The sequence below is a fragment of the Nyctereutes procyonoides genome, unplaced genomic scaffold (genome assembly GCF_905146905.1).
Source record: "Nyctereutes procyonoides isolate TBG_1078 unplaced genomic scaffold, NYPRO_anot_genome, whole genome shotgun sequence".
NCBI lineage: Eukaryota > Metazoa > Chordata > Mammalia > Carnivora > Canidae > Nyctereutes > Nyctereutes procyonoides.
This window is the reverse complement of record NW_026575052.1, coordinates 6,283,361-6,297,821: the sequence shown is the minus strand read 5'-3', so window position 1 is coordinate 6,297,821 and position 14,461 is coordinate 6,283,361. Positions and strand designations below refer to the sequence as shown.

General features: G+C 52.9%; 1 protein-coding gene across 2 annotated transcripts in view; it reads left to right on the top strand.

Annotated features, from left to right (window-relative positions):
- CAPZB (capping actin protein of muscle Z-line subunit beta) overlaps positions 1-14,461 on the top strand; it is a 128,040-nt gene that overhangs the window by 80,811 nt on the left and 32,768 nt on the right. For both annotated transcript variants that reach the window (XM_055331430.1, XM_055331429.1), the window contains exon 3: positions 9,387-9,508. In XM_055331430.1, the coding sequence (XP_055187405.1) occupies positions 9,387-9,508 (122 nt within the window). The remainder of the gene's footprint in view (positions 1-9,386; positions 9,509-14,461) is intronic.

The following is a 14,461-nucleotide window of genomic DNA, read 5'->3' as shown; positions in this document are numbered from 1 at the left end:
TTTGCCCTGAATGATCTGAAGTGATTTATAAGAATGCGGCCAATGCGGTAGTCCCTTAGCAGGAGGCGGCCACAGCTCTGTGCCCACACTTGCTCTCCTCTCACCGGCCGGCCCCAGCCCCTCCGGTCTCCACCAAGGGGTCGTCCTCTCCCCCGGGGCTGAGAACTCGCGTCTTCCTCTGTCTGGGGGACCGGTAGTCATGGAGCCACAGTGCCATCGTGGGTCACCGCTGTCACCCTCACTGCCAGCCAGCACCCCCAGGCCCCGACCTTGGCCCCAGTCCCATCTCTGGGAGAGGCTCTGAAGCATGTTTTAGGAACCTGCTTCCCACAGAATGTGACTTGGACTCCGGGAGATCAGAACTCTGCCCGGGGGACCATGTCACCAGCACTAGGAGCCCTGCCGGCATCAGGCCTCACCCCTGTCCCCAATGTGTGAGGTCCACAACCAAGGCCTTGTGGCCACGAGGAGCACAGGCTGGGGAATCGGCTCCTCTCTGAGGCTTTGGGGCTTCATGGGAGAGGCCAGGGGACATTAGGTCCCCGGGGCAGGGCAGCCTTGGGCGGGATGGACTGGGGGGCACGTTGGGGCCACGGTGACTTGTGTCTGCTGACTTTTCGGCCTCTGGCTTTGCGAAGGTGTTTGTTTTCTGCTCTGTTCCTCAGGAACAAGGCCTTAATTAAGAGGAGCAGGCAGGTTAGACTGCCCTGGGTTCTCTTGACTTCCTCCACCAGAGGAGGAGTCATGGCCCTGGCCAGGGAACGGTTAATTTAATTAGGTTCCGAGTGCCTAGTTCATCCCCTTTGGGGAAGCATAGGGTTACATGTGGACAACAGGAGCCTTGTGTGTGTGCCTGTGGTTGACTCACAGATAGTGATTTTAATTTTCTCTCAATTTGCTTTCTCTTTGTTGTGCCCCTATCTGACCCTTCCTTTAGCAAACTCTCCTGGCCTCTTATTCCAGGCCGTGAGCTTCTAGAAGGCAAAGCTTTGGAGTCTTGAGTATGAATGGCTGAAACCCAGCCCAGGAAGTTTGCCTTTATTATTTACCTGGGGTGGTTTGGGGCACCTGTCTGAGAAGAGGAAGCGGGGAGGGACTTGTTTCTTGAGAAAGTTCTTTGTTGTAATGGCATGTGAAAAATTTGTTTCTAAGTAGAGTAAAATATTTGATCAGAAATGCTTTCCTCGTGCTAGCCCTGCTGGCCAGCTTCATTTAGACACTGGGGGCACTACAGGCACCACCAGCCTCTTGAATCTGGGGTGCACACGGTTCACCATATTTTAATGTTTTCAAAATAGGGAAATTGCTTCTTACACTTAACAGGTACCTTGAATGATATTCTCGTTATACACTTTGCAACGTATAGACGTCTAATGAAGGACATAGTTTGTACTTTCATTTAAAGAATATCATTCTTAGAGTCAAGTGACAGCTTAGTTGGAAGAGGGCTGGATCTGAGATGGGAGGGAGGGCAACCCCATGCGTGCGTGCATGCTTGTGTGGTTGGGGGTGGTGGAGGACTGAGTAACCTTAGGTTCAACAGGTAACGACATGCTTGTTTCTGGTCCTGCCCTGCGCTGAGTTGGGGGCTTCGGCTCTCTGCCGAGGTCCACATGTGGCTGGAGGGCTTCGTGTGGGCAGGAAGCCCCACAGCACAGTCCCTTCCTGTTGCTGGCTCCCTGTCCTGGGAGGGGTGGCTTTGTGGCCACAGATTCTCCTCTCTTCCTTACACTCACCTTGGGGCCTCCTGCCCAGAGCCTGTGTGCTGGCTCCTGCTCCTACACAGTGCCCCCCTCTTTCCTTCATTTGTGTGCCATCTCTGCGCCACCTCCTAAACCACTGAGTCCCCACAGTCTTGCCCTTGCCACCGGGATGGCCCCTTGTGCCTTGTTGGTGTCCAGTGGCTGGAGCATGCTTCAGGAGAGCAGGCTGCGTGTACCCACCTTACCTGCCTGTGTCCCTGGCACCTAGCACATCCCTGGGGTACGAGGGGGTCGGTCCTCAGCATCCATGGAGTGGCGTGAATTTCTCTTTGAGGCCGGTATTGTAGCCCACATTTCTGAGGTTAAGGAAGGGTACACTCAGCCAGGAAGTGGCAGACCAAGGATCTGAAGTTGTGTTTGCTTTCAAGGTTGGTGTTTTCCAGAACGCCACACCGTAGACTGTTTCTGACACCAGCATGTGTGTCGCCAAAAACACTCTTTAGTCTTATATTTCATTTTTCTGTTTATTTATTTTCATTAGTGAATAAAGGGGAGAGTTTGTAGCCTTTGAAAAAATGAAAGGAAGAAATGAAACTGTAAGCAGAGACCTCTGCTGGCCACCGGGAGCTCGGGCATGCTGACACCTGGCTGCCAGGGAGCCGGGCTTCTGATGCGGGGAGGGGGGCGCGGGGAGCGGGGCGGCCTCTGCCCAGCCCTGATTTCCCCAACATTACTCATCCGAGTGTTCGACCCAGCGAACAGGGTCTGTTTTCGATTCTTATCTCTCTGGTGGCGGGCTCGCAGCCAGCGGGCAGATCAAAAGATGGAATGTGTTCGTTTAGCCTTTTTTTTTTTTTTTTTCCAGAAACAGAGGTACAAGGGCGCGCTTCTTAAAGACGGGAGTGCCGTGGATTGGATTATCCATGGGGTTGAACTGGTCTGGCTTTTGTGCCTTTTTTTAAGGGTTCATCTCAAGTTTCTTTTTCTGGTTGAACAATTGTTTTCAACGTTAATAACTAATGGAGAAGGGGAAGAGGCAAAGTAGAACCACATGGCGGCACAGACACGAACCTCACTTGTGGCCGGAAACTTCTGATTTGTATCTCTTTTCATGTGATCCGCTGCTGGGTTAGATAGTAGAAGAGCCTTCAGTTTGAGGCAACAGCAAGAGTAATTTTTTTTCTTAACCGAGCTGTTCTGTATCTCACATGTCCTGTCTTGGGCCACTGGCAAATAGCGCTGCGACTCCGGGCACAGTCTTCCTCCAAGGCCCTGTTTTGCTCTTCTTTAAAATAAGGATTCTCTAACTGTTCTATGCCTGGGGCCCTTTTGAGGATTAAAGGAGGTGTTGTGGGGAGAGTTTATAGTACAGTGCCCGGCGTGTACCACCAGATGCTGGCTGTGACTCCTGCTCATCATCCTTGGCCTCATTATTATTAAAGGATCACCTGCAGCTGCGGCTCAGGCCGCCCTAGCCTGTCCTTTACCGTCTACCTCCTGGGGTCTTTCCCTTCCTGTCCCAGTTCACTTTATTCCCCTTCCGCCCTCCTCGGGTGGCCCCCTTGGCCCCGGGGAGCCAGGTGACGGTGTCCGCTCCTCAGGTGTAGAGGGCATGGTGCCTCCTGCTCCCGGGGGTGTGGCCTCAGGAGTTTGTGGCACAGGAGAAATTGATCGGTGGAGCCCTGAACCCCCACCCCACCAGCACGGTGCTCTGGCCGGGGCAGTGCTGTTTACTGTTCCAAGTCACTTAGAATTAAGTTTAAGTCCCCCTTACAGCCTGGACTGATCTGACACCTTTGGTGTTATCCGAACATTCCTCACAAAGGCTGTTAAGCTGTTCAGATGGGCAGTTTGGACAGAAACCATCCGGCCCTCGGGTGTCGGCACCAACCACGTGTTCTCGCTCAGGGGCAGTGGAGCCGATGACACACGCACCCCAGAGTGAACTCTTGCCTTTGTTTGGACCTGTCCTTTCATTTAAATTGCTCTGCAAACTCCTGATCCTTGGGACTTAATGTGATTTCTTCCGCTGTTCTAAGCACTTGACAGGACTGAGTGGGGGCAGCTTTGGGAGTTGAGGGTAGGGAGAGCGCCGGTAACTAATTGACGACAGAGATAAACTGCCTTTATTCTGGGTGTAGAGTAAGACCTCCAATCAGTCAGCAGACTTGCTGGAGCCCCCAGCACCCTGTGCGTGTCTCTAGGCTGGGTCTAGAGAACTGGGCTCTGCTTCCCTGGGCTCGCGGCCGGTACCTGCCTGGGCTCCCACTCGGTACCTGCCTGGGCGCACACTCGGTACCTGCCTGGGCTCCCACTCGGTACCTGCCTGGGCGCACACTCGGTACCTCCCTGGGCTCACACTCAGACTCAGAGAATGTTAAAAGTAGCGAGGAAGGAGTGAAGCGATAGCTGATGGCAGGATTAGAACAGCCATCCCTGATGCATTTGGAATTCAGTTGATCTCAGTGTTACTATAGAAATCCCAAAGAATTTGGCCTCCTGATAAAGAAGTCAGAACTTGGGCTGGGTTCTAGAGGGTGGTAGGATTTGAGAGGAGAATGGGGATGGGTTGCAAAGTTTAGCGAATAAAAATGTATGTCCTGAGTATGAGATTCATCATGTATCAGAAATTAAAAATTAACTGCCCAATCCTGTATTTTCTCCAGCAGTCCTGAAAGGGAGGATATTTTAGGCAGAAGAACACGTGTGCTAACTTGTGTGGAGAGAACAGCGAACAGGACGGTGGTGTTGGGAAGCTGCCAGCAGGAGTGGGGGGTGGGATAGAATGGAAGACAGGTTGGTGGGTGGCACTAGGTCATGACTAATGCAGCCTTGGGCAGCTGCTCTGGCACAAATCTGTGGACACACCGTGCCATCCACACTTTTCAGTCCCCATGACAACCAAAGAGGATTCTTCGATCAAAGAAATAGGACTGATGGAGGAGAATGGATACAAAGGTATGGTTCACCTTGAAAGTTTACCCAAAAGGCGAAAATCGTACTTGCTTGGGCAAAGGATCGGCCGGCTGTATCACATCCCAGATGCTCTTCATGGAAGGGCACGTCCTGCGCCTTCAGGAGTTCTCTGCTTTTCTGTGCACTGCCATAACTTTGTGGTGGCACTGTACATGTATGTTCTTCTGAGGTTGGTTAGTACCTGGCCATGGACTTAAAAGCCCACTCACAGATATTTAGGGGTGGCTGGGTGTGGGAGCCCAGGTAATATCACCGCTCAGAAGCTCACACAGGCGCTCTCCTGATGCCCACTGCAGCCCGGAGCCCTCACCCACACCCCTGCTTCCCTCACAGAGAGAATATAACCCATGTATCTCCCCTCAGACCCTGGAGCAACCTCCTGAGAAGGCCCATCCGTGAGTCGCCTGAGGGCTGACGTTCAATTGCCTGTGGGCAGCAGTGGAGTGAAAGTCAGCTTTGCCCAGACCTCCTGGGATTGGGAAGCTTCCTGACCAGGATAGGAAAGGTAGGCTGGGCAGGCCACGAGAGCGGCCCTTTAGGGGACAGCTGGTACCACAGATTGACCCTTTGCTCTGTTGCCTTAGCTTTGTGCTTTGAAGAACATGAGTTACGAAGTGGGAGGAGTAGAGTCCCTTCCGGTTCTTTACACTGACCTTGGAAGTTACCCTGATCTGTTTGGACAGGCGGGGAGGGCTGGATCCCATTTTCTAGACCAGTGGCTGCCACATTGTTGTATTTCACAGGCCAGAAACTTTTTTTTTTTTTAAAGGCGAGATGGGGGCTGGTGGAGAAAGAAAAAAAGAAGAGTAGATCATTAGGTTGTCAGTTTTTAAAGATTTTATTTATTTGAGAGCACAAGCAAGGGCAGAGGGAGAGAGAGAAGCAGACTCCCCATTAGGCAGGGAGCCCAATGCAGGGCTCAAACCCAGGACCCTGGGATCATGACCTGAGCTGAAGGCAGATGCTTAACCAACGGAACCTCCCAGATAGCCCTGGTTGTCAGTTTTTAAGTAAAAAACCAAGTAAACCTATTATTTCATAAAACTAAGGGCATCTTGATACCCTGCCCCCCAAAAGGCAGTCTCCAAATAAAAGATGAACATGTTTAACTACATGAAGAATTTTGTCATTTTGATTATAGTCTCTCTTTACCTGAAGTATTTTCACCACAGCAGTGATGGTTTTTTGTTTTTGTTAAGATTTTTAATTTGCTTATTCATGAATGAGAGACTAGAAGGAAGCAGAGAGAGACACAGAAGGAGAAGCAGGCTCCCCCGTGGGGAGCATGATGTGGGACTCGCTCCCAGAATCCTGGGATCACAACCTGAGCCAAGGTAGACGGTCAACCATTGAGCCACCCAGGCACTCCAACAGTGACGTTCTTATTACAGACCAGCAGCAGCCAGCAGAGCTTATCCAGTGCATTGGACACATGAACACCAGAGCAAAGGCCAGAACCCAGTCTCTTAGTTCCCAGTCTGGCCACCATTGCTGTGCTGCTTGGGGTCACATAGTAATAAAAATGTAGGACTTTAATTAAAATGCCAGCTCTCTTTGTCTAGGGCTTTCCCACTACCTCGCGATTCATATTTGGGGAATGTCTGGTTGGAACTACAAAGTGAAGCAGGTCCTTGTGTCCATCAGAGTTCAGTTCTTGACGGCAAACTCTTGATAAAGATCCTTACTGCACACTAATTTATTAACTTCAAAACAAAGCCAGTAGGTGTTCTGGAGGCTCCGTGTGGTAAAATTCCTCCCTCCCATCCAAATACACCCGGCCCTCACTATCGCCAAGCACGGCTGCCATAGGTGCTGGGAATACAGGCCTGAACAAGGTGAAGTCCCCACCCTGCAAAATCTGCATTCTAAGGAGGGGAGACAGACAACAAATAAATCAGTAGACGTGATAGCAAGAAATGACTGAAATACTTGTAATTCGTGGATTAACTTTTTGACCAGTGGTGCAGCTGAGCCTATTTTATACCGAATCCTGTTATCTTGTAAGCTTTCCTATGTGGGGGGGCCGGTGGGGAAGGGGAGACAGCTTGGCTCCAGGCAGAACTGGGGATCAGAACCGGATGCTCAAAGGTCTGTTTTTATGCAGTGCCTGAGGCAGTGTGGTGAATTCAGGTGGGACCCAGTTTGACGTTGCCCTCAAAGAAGCACATACAGCAGACAATGCTGAGTACAGAGGAGGGAGGGTGGCATGTGGGTGTCCGTTGCTAGCATATGTGCCCTCCCCCTTGTTGGGCACTGGACTGAATGCCCAGTGCAGGTGTTTTGTGATACCCCAAATCACGGTGAATAGGTTTTGCTATCCCCACATTACAGATAAGGAAATCAGGTCTTCGCAGAGAAGTGAAAATGACTTGCCCAGGGTCCTAAGGGTGGTAAGTGGTAGATTCAGGAAGTCACACTTCAGAGCCTGCTTGCTTAGCCTCTGCCACAGTCCAGGATGAATCGGGCCCCAACCAGTTCGAATGGGGTTTGAAGCAGAAGTCAGGGCCCAACAGGGAAGCTAAGGCAACACTCAACAGAACAAACGGTGGTGCAAAGGGCTTATGGTGACCAGCTGCCACATAGGTGCTCAGGACCATCCGCAGGAAAGCAAGCGACTTTCCAATCCCAGCTGCCTTGGATGGAAGCTGTTCCTTGCCTTGGCCAGGACTTCTTTCCAGGCTCCGTGGCCGTTGGTTGTTGAGCAGGGAGGTTATTTGCCGCCTTGGATGGGAGGGGGTTACTTGCTGCCACAGTGTGCCTTTGGCATGCACTGTCCCTGCTCTCAGTTGTCTGTTGAATCAGAGTTAGAGGGGGAGATTTCAGCCTCCCCTGCTTGCTTCCTGTGTGAGCCTTGGGCAGCTTAATGACTCTGGTCCTCAATTGTCTGTAGTCTTTACAGACAGATGTCTGTAATGGGCATGAAGCTGCCTGCTTTACAGGAGGAGTGAGCTCTCAAGTGCAGTCTGCCAAGTATATGTAAAGGCCTCGCCTAATCCCTGGTACTTGGATGTGCTAGGGGTTTGATGTGTGTGTGTGTGTGTGTGTTTTTTTTTAAGATATTATTTATTTATGCATGAGAGACACAGAAAGAGAGAGAGAGAGAGAGAGAGAGAGAGAGAGGCAGAGACACAGGCAGAGGGAGAAGCAGGCTCCATGCCGGAAGCCTGACATGGGACTCGATCCCGGGTTTCCAGGATCAGGCCCTGGGCTGAAGTCGGCACGAAACTGCTGAGCCACCCGGGCTGCCCGGGGTTTGATGTTCTCATCATGAAAACTAACTTTGAAAATAGCCTCATTTGGGGCCCTTAGCTGGCTCAGTCGGTGGCACGTGTGACTCTCGATCTAGGGTTGTAAGTTTGAGCCCCATCTTCAGTGTAGAGATTACTTAAAAATAAAATCACAAAAGACAAAAATAGCTGTGTGTGGGGGGGTGGAGGACACTGGTGGCCGTTGCAGGTTGCGCCGGAGGTTAGTGGTGTGGACATCTCTCACGGGCTAGAGGACCGGCAGTGGTCCATGTAGAGGAAACCAATGGTTTCACTGAGGCCAGAGTTTATGCGAGACGAGGTGACCATCTTCCAGTTGTGGCAGCCGGGGCCGTGTGAGCTGCTCCGAAGCACCTGGGGGCCCGGCAGAGGGGCCCAAAGAAAGCAGCCCCTGGAGGCTGGGTGGTCTCCGAGGGGGGCGGTCCCCGTGTCCTCACCTTCCTGTAGGCGGTCGGGGTCTTGCAGCCGGTGGTCTGCCCCCCCCCCCCCCCGCCGAGCGGCTCTTCTGGGTATCTTTGCCACATGACTTAACTTTTCCATTTGGAAGGGCTATTGGTGCAGTTGGCAGCCACCATCCTGGTAAACGATATGGTGGGGCCTCCGTAAACCCAGGGCCATGAAACGAATAAGTCAGCACATTGAAAATATAGCGTGGAAGTGACTCAAGCCCAAAGGAATCCGTTTCTGAAAGTGCTGCCATCCCTTCCTGGAATATTTTGGTGGAAATGGATGTTTGAATTAGGAGGAGGCGGCCTGGTTGCTGGTGGGGCCCTGTGTCCAGTTGGGCAGGATTTGCGCTGGGAGTCCGCCCCGCCTGGCCCAGGCCCCGGGGCCCTCCTTCTCAGTGACGCGGCTCCGTGTGGGTCCGAGATAAGCCCGCTCGAGCTCGGCGCCGCGCGAAGCTGGTGTGAAGCACCTTTGCGGCAGGTAGGGTTGACTCTGCGAGCCAACCTGGTAATGCTTGGCCAGGGGCCTGGAAAGTATTGGGAACTCCACCCTGCACGGGAGCCGGTGGGAGTTCTCGAGCACGGTCGGGTTATTCTCAGAGTTCTTTGGATTCCTATGTATTTCAAATGTTTACCTTCTTCTCAGGACATGAGCTTGTACTTTGCCCACCAGAGACCAATACCAAGCACATACGTACTTAAACGTACCAGACCACCCTGGCGACCAGGTAATTAAAGCTGCACGCAGATTTGGAAGGAAGGCTGTGTTGGAAATCACGCTCCGCTGTAATTCAAGAACAGGTTTCTTTATGGAGGGACACAGTTGGTGTCAGACACATGTGGAAAAGAAAAGAACAGGCCCACGATTCTGGCAGAGTACCAAGGGCCAGATGTTAAATGTGCTGACCATGATGTGGCTCCGGTTGCCATTAGCCAACCTGGATTCGACGTGTTGTTTTAACCCCTGGCTCTGCCTTTTCCTTCCTTCGCGCCAGGTCCCCAGTCTGTGTGAAGATCTCCTGTCTTCTGTTGACCAGCCCCTGAAAATCGCCAGAGACAAGGTGGTGGGAAAGGATTACCTTTTGTGTGACTACAACAGAGATGGGGACTCGTACAGGTGAGCTGCCAGGCCGGGGCCAGGAGCAGTCCCTGTCGCCTGGGACCACTGAAGTCCGGCCGTCCTTCTGTCTGTCTGTCCTCCCTATCTCTCTCCCCACTTCCCTTCCTCCCATCCTTCCTTCCGTCCAGCCCAGCAGTAGACGTTTGTGGAGTGCCTCCAGTAGAAGCGTTGGAGACTTGGCAGGGAACAAAGGGCCCCTGCCCTGGCAGAGCTTCCAGTCTAACAGGAGAAGGCTGTCGTTACCACACGGTAGTGGCAGGAAGTCCTGCTAAGTTTGCAGGGTGTAGGGTGTGCATGGGGTGGGGATCTGGAGCACGAGGAGGGCCTATGTGAGTCAGGGACGTCGGAATGAAGCTTGGTCCACTACATACACGACTTTCTTTGTCTTCCATCACCATGCTGAGGGCTGTGGACAATAGGTAGTCATTAGTCCCTGCCCTGAGCGATCACTATTCTAGATCGGGGGATGCACAGGGATGCACTTAGTGGCGGGATGCCGTGTGCTGTGATGCATGCCGCCAGGGCCAAGCTTATTCAGAATTTGAGGGTAGCGTGGAAGAGGCTGGGGAAGCTCCAGGATAATTTCCTGAAGGAAGTGATGTCCGAGCTTGGTTTTTAAGGGTGTCTAGGAGTTCTTCCTATTAAGAAAGATCAGGAATCCCTAAACTAGCCACCATTTCTGTGGTGGATTGCTGTAGTCAGTGCCTCGGAAAATGGTGGAGGAATGCAGTCTGCTTTAGGTTTATTTAGAGACCACTGAACCTGGGCTGAGTCTTAAAGATTCAGCTTAATGTTCTTTTGGGGGCCAGGGGCAGGGTCTGAGAGGGGGAAGCAGGGAGAGATGCGTGGAGTCAGTCGACCTCAGCTCCGAACCAGCACTGCCCTTTTGACAGATTACTTGTTATGTCTGGTCTTTTGTTTCCTCACATACAATCTGGAAATAAGAGGATCCATTCTTTGAGCGAATGCACGGGGACCTCTCTGTAAGCGTGCACTGTACGTGCTGGCCCCGAGTCCAAGTCCCTCTTCTGTGGGGCTTCCATCCCAGTGAGTACACCAGGTCGACGGCAATGCCAAAATGATAGGGACCCGGGAAAGTGAGTCGGAAGGAGAAGCAGGGCGGAAGGTCAGGGAAGGCACGTGTGTGAGTGGTAATACGTGAGCTGAGACGTGGAGATGAGACAGCCGGGTCACACACCGTCGGGGTGTCAGGTCCCCGTGGGAGCCGAGCCGGTGGGGCTCCAGCTTGGCTAGGAGGCCGGAGCGGGGGTGAGGTCAGAGGTGCAGCAGGGCAGGTGGCGCCAGGCCGTGAAGGATGCAGCAGAGTCACCGGGGGTTACCAGAACTGACACACACCACGTGTTCCAGAACGGAACTGGGTGTGAATCACAGAGATTTCATTAATACTGACTTTTCAGAGAGACCAGATGAATGTTGTATAATCATGTCCCTTTGCCAGCTTCAGATGGAAGTTAGGTGAAAAATAGATTTGGGCCTCGTCCAGACCAGAGACCCGAGTGGAGATGGCGAGCAGTTGTCGGACTGGAGGTCCCTCCTGAGAGCAGGGCCAGCAGCCGCACATGTCCCGGGGATGGGGACACAGCGGTGGAGGGTGACCCCGAGGCCTCAGGCCTGGGCAGCCGGAAGGTGGGAGCCACTGCGTGTTGAGGTGAGGAAGACCCTGGGAGGACCTGCTCAGGGGCCATTGGAAGCCTGAGATGTCCGTTCAGTGGCAGTGGAGGTGTCCCGGAAGCTGTGGGTAGCCCCAAGCTCCAGGAGCGAGGGCAGGATGAGGGGGAGATGCAGAGGCGGGAAGGCCCCAAGTGGAGGTGCTGAGGCCGCCCTGGGGTAGATTGGGTCCCACTTGGGAGGGCCGGTCTCTGTGCAGGTTGCAAGCATAGCGCCAGGTCCCGTCCTCACTGGAGAGAGGCCTGTGGCAGCACCAGATGCTCTGACATGAGGCGACATGTGGCCTACATGATCCAGGGAGAGGTGATCCTTGAACTGAGTCTTGCTCACTCAGCTTCATTGTATTTCTTCTTTCTTTTCTTTCTTTCTCTTTCTTTCTTTTCTTTTTTCTTTTCTCTTCTTTTCTTTCTTCATAAGAGACACAGGCAGAGGGAGAAGCGGGCTCCCTGACTCGATCCCAAGACTCCAGGGTCACGCCCTGAGCCGAAGGCAGACGCTCAACCACTGAGCCACCCAGGCGTCCCGTATTTCTTCTTTCCACCTGAAAACTCCAGTTGGCCGTGTACAGCAGCTGCTCCCCAGCAGCCCGTGGACGGCTGGAATGGTTTCCGTATCCAGTACCCGGGACCGGGCCAGGCTTCCGGGGACTTGGTGCCCACAGCGCCTCTAGGTTGCCCCACCGGCTCCCGCATTCCTGGGGCACCACCAGGGGCCGGGGGGGCCTCAGTCCCCGAGGAGCCCGGGGTGTCAGGGCACAGGACTGTTCTTTCCTTTCTCCCCTCCTCAGTATAAAACTTCAAGGTCTTCTGATTCTCTCCACACATTTCCATCCTAACTGTGTTTGATCGTTTGCTTAAATAAGATCCTTATGGCGTGACCACTGCCAGCAGCACTGTTTGAAACCTGTTAGCTCAAACAAAAAGCATTCTCGGAGGGAAATGAAAGGCCTGACTTTTGAAATCTACCCGTTCCTGTCCATCTGTCTTTTTTCAAATGGCCTCCATTTAAGCTCTTAAATGTGTTCTGAGTGCCCCTTCCACTAAGAATATCCTGGGTAATGTTATGATTTTTTCCCCCAGCTACAATTACCCCGGCTCCAGGACTAACAGCTTCAAATGCTGTCGTCTGTGAGCCAGGAGAAATGTGAGTTACAGGCTTCTTGAAAATCCAGGCCCCCAGCCTGCAGGAGAGATGGGCTCTTGTGTCTCGTCAGGTCACCACTAAATGAAAGCCAGTTGGAGAGGGTCTTCCAGGCCCACAGGAAGGCGAGGGCTGTTTAGCTGGGGGAGCAAAGGTCAGGCCTGGGGGTACTGAGATGTCCTGAAGGGGGCACGTGGGGGAGGGGGCCCAGGTCTCGTCCTCTAGCCTCTGGCAAGTGCAGGTCCTGAGCCTTGTGTCCAAATCAGTACCCTTCCACTGAATCTTTGTCTCGGGAGCTGCCAGGAGGCCTTTGTTGTTGTTGTTAAGTGCTTAGGTGTCCCTCGGAAAAAGCAGAAGGTGGCTTCTTCTCTTTGGTTTGGAGGACCACCAGCAGAGTCCCCCCTTGCATCTTTCTTTCCCACCCTGAGCCATGAGGCTAAGGCCCGGGAGCCCTGTGCTAGGGTGGCAGGTGTGGACAGGGTGGGCTCCTTCCCCACGCACCCTTGCACCCTAGAGAAGGGAAGGGAAGAGCTGTGGCAGGTGCAGGAATCCACATCCATATGTGAAAGTGAGGGGCCAGGGCGGGGCGTAGCTTCTGGGGCTGTGGGGGTAAGGATTTCTTCATCCTTTAACAGCTTTCTTGAAGCCGTGGTTGAGTGCCAGGCTCTATTCTAGGTGCCAAGCAAACGGTGGAGAACAAGACAGGAAAGACTGGCCCTCTTGGAACCTCTGTTCCAAAACTGATTGCATTAATTCAAGTAAAGTAGCCACCAGCCTAGCCGCATCTCACATACTCCGTAGCCTCCTCAACCTGGGGCTGCCATTTTGGACAACGCTGATAGAGAACATTTCTGTCCTGGAGGAAAGTTCTCTGAGGCAGCAAAGTTTCGGAGGATGAAGAAGACAGGTTATAATAAGAACAGATGCATCAGCCGTGTTCTGGAAGGGAGAGGCCCCTCAGTGGGGATGCGAGGGTGCCCAGTGTCAGCTTCACAGCTGCCCCCCGAAGCCACGTAGGCCCTGGTGGGTATGGGCAGAAGGGAGCATCTTCTTGATGCTTCTTGACATGAGAAAGGGCATGGGACAGCTCTTTCTCATGTCCTGTGCCCAGTCTAGGGTCGTCACAGGGCTGGCTGCTGGTCATGGGGCAGAAGGGAGCATGTTACCCCATTGTTGAAAAGTCTCCATACCAACAGTGAGGAGAGCAGTGGGGTGGAAGAGTCTGCCTGGAAAGAAAGGTTTCCAGAGGCTCCTTGAGCTTCGAAGTGGTCAGGGCTACTGCTGCTTCCTCTTGGGAACCAGGCGCAGTGACTCCTTCCCTGCTCGCCCTTGGTGGCCCAGCAGCCGAGGAGCTGGGATCTCTCCATGGAGGCAGCTTGGGGGAGCGACCACCCGGCTCACGGCTCACTCTCTGGTTCCATACTTGTGATGTGCCGATGTAGGTGCCGGGGGCGGGAGGGGGGTGTACCAGTTCCCTAGAAGAATGATGTGCGTGCACGGAATTCATTAAAACTGGGGTTCTGAGGACCATGATCCCCTTTTTCCATAACATGAATCCCAAATTGAAAGGTTCTTTTGAGGTTTCTGTGAGGCAAAAGTTGCTTGTCAGCAGGGAATACGGAAAAGGCGGCAGAGACGCTGAGGCGTTTCCATCCAGGAGTGGGGAGGACTTTGTCCACAGCCCACGGCACCACTGCCACCCTCCATTCCTCTCACCTTTTCCTTCTGGCTCTTTCTCTGAACTCAACCTGCAGGAATTAACAAGTAGGTACTTCACTAGAACCCCCGTTTCCAAGTATCCCTGTCATTAAATGCTTTCCTCATGTGGCAAAATACATTTTTTTTTAATACAGCAAGTCTTTGGGCTGGAAAAAGAGAGGCTGTTTCTCATTACTTAGCAGTCTGTCTTTCTTTCTTTCTTTCTTTCTTTCTTTCTTTCTTTCTTTCTTTCTTTCTAGATGTCATTTATTTATTGAGAGAGAACAAGTGTGTGTGCTGCACACAGGCACACGAGCTGGGGGGAAGGACAGAGGGAGAGAGACTCTCAAGCAGACTCCTGTTGAGCACGGAGCCTGACACGGGGCTCGATCCCACGACCCTGAGATCATGACCTGAGCCAAA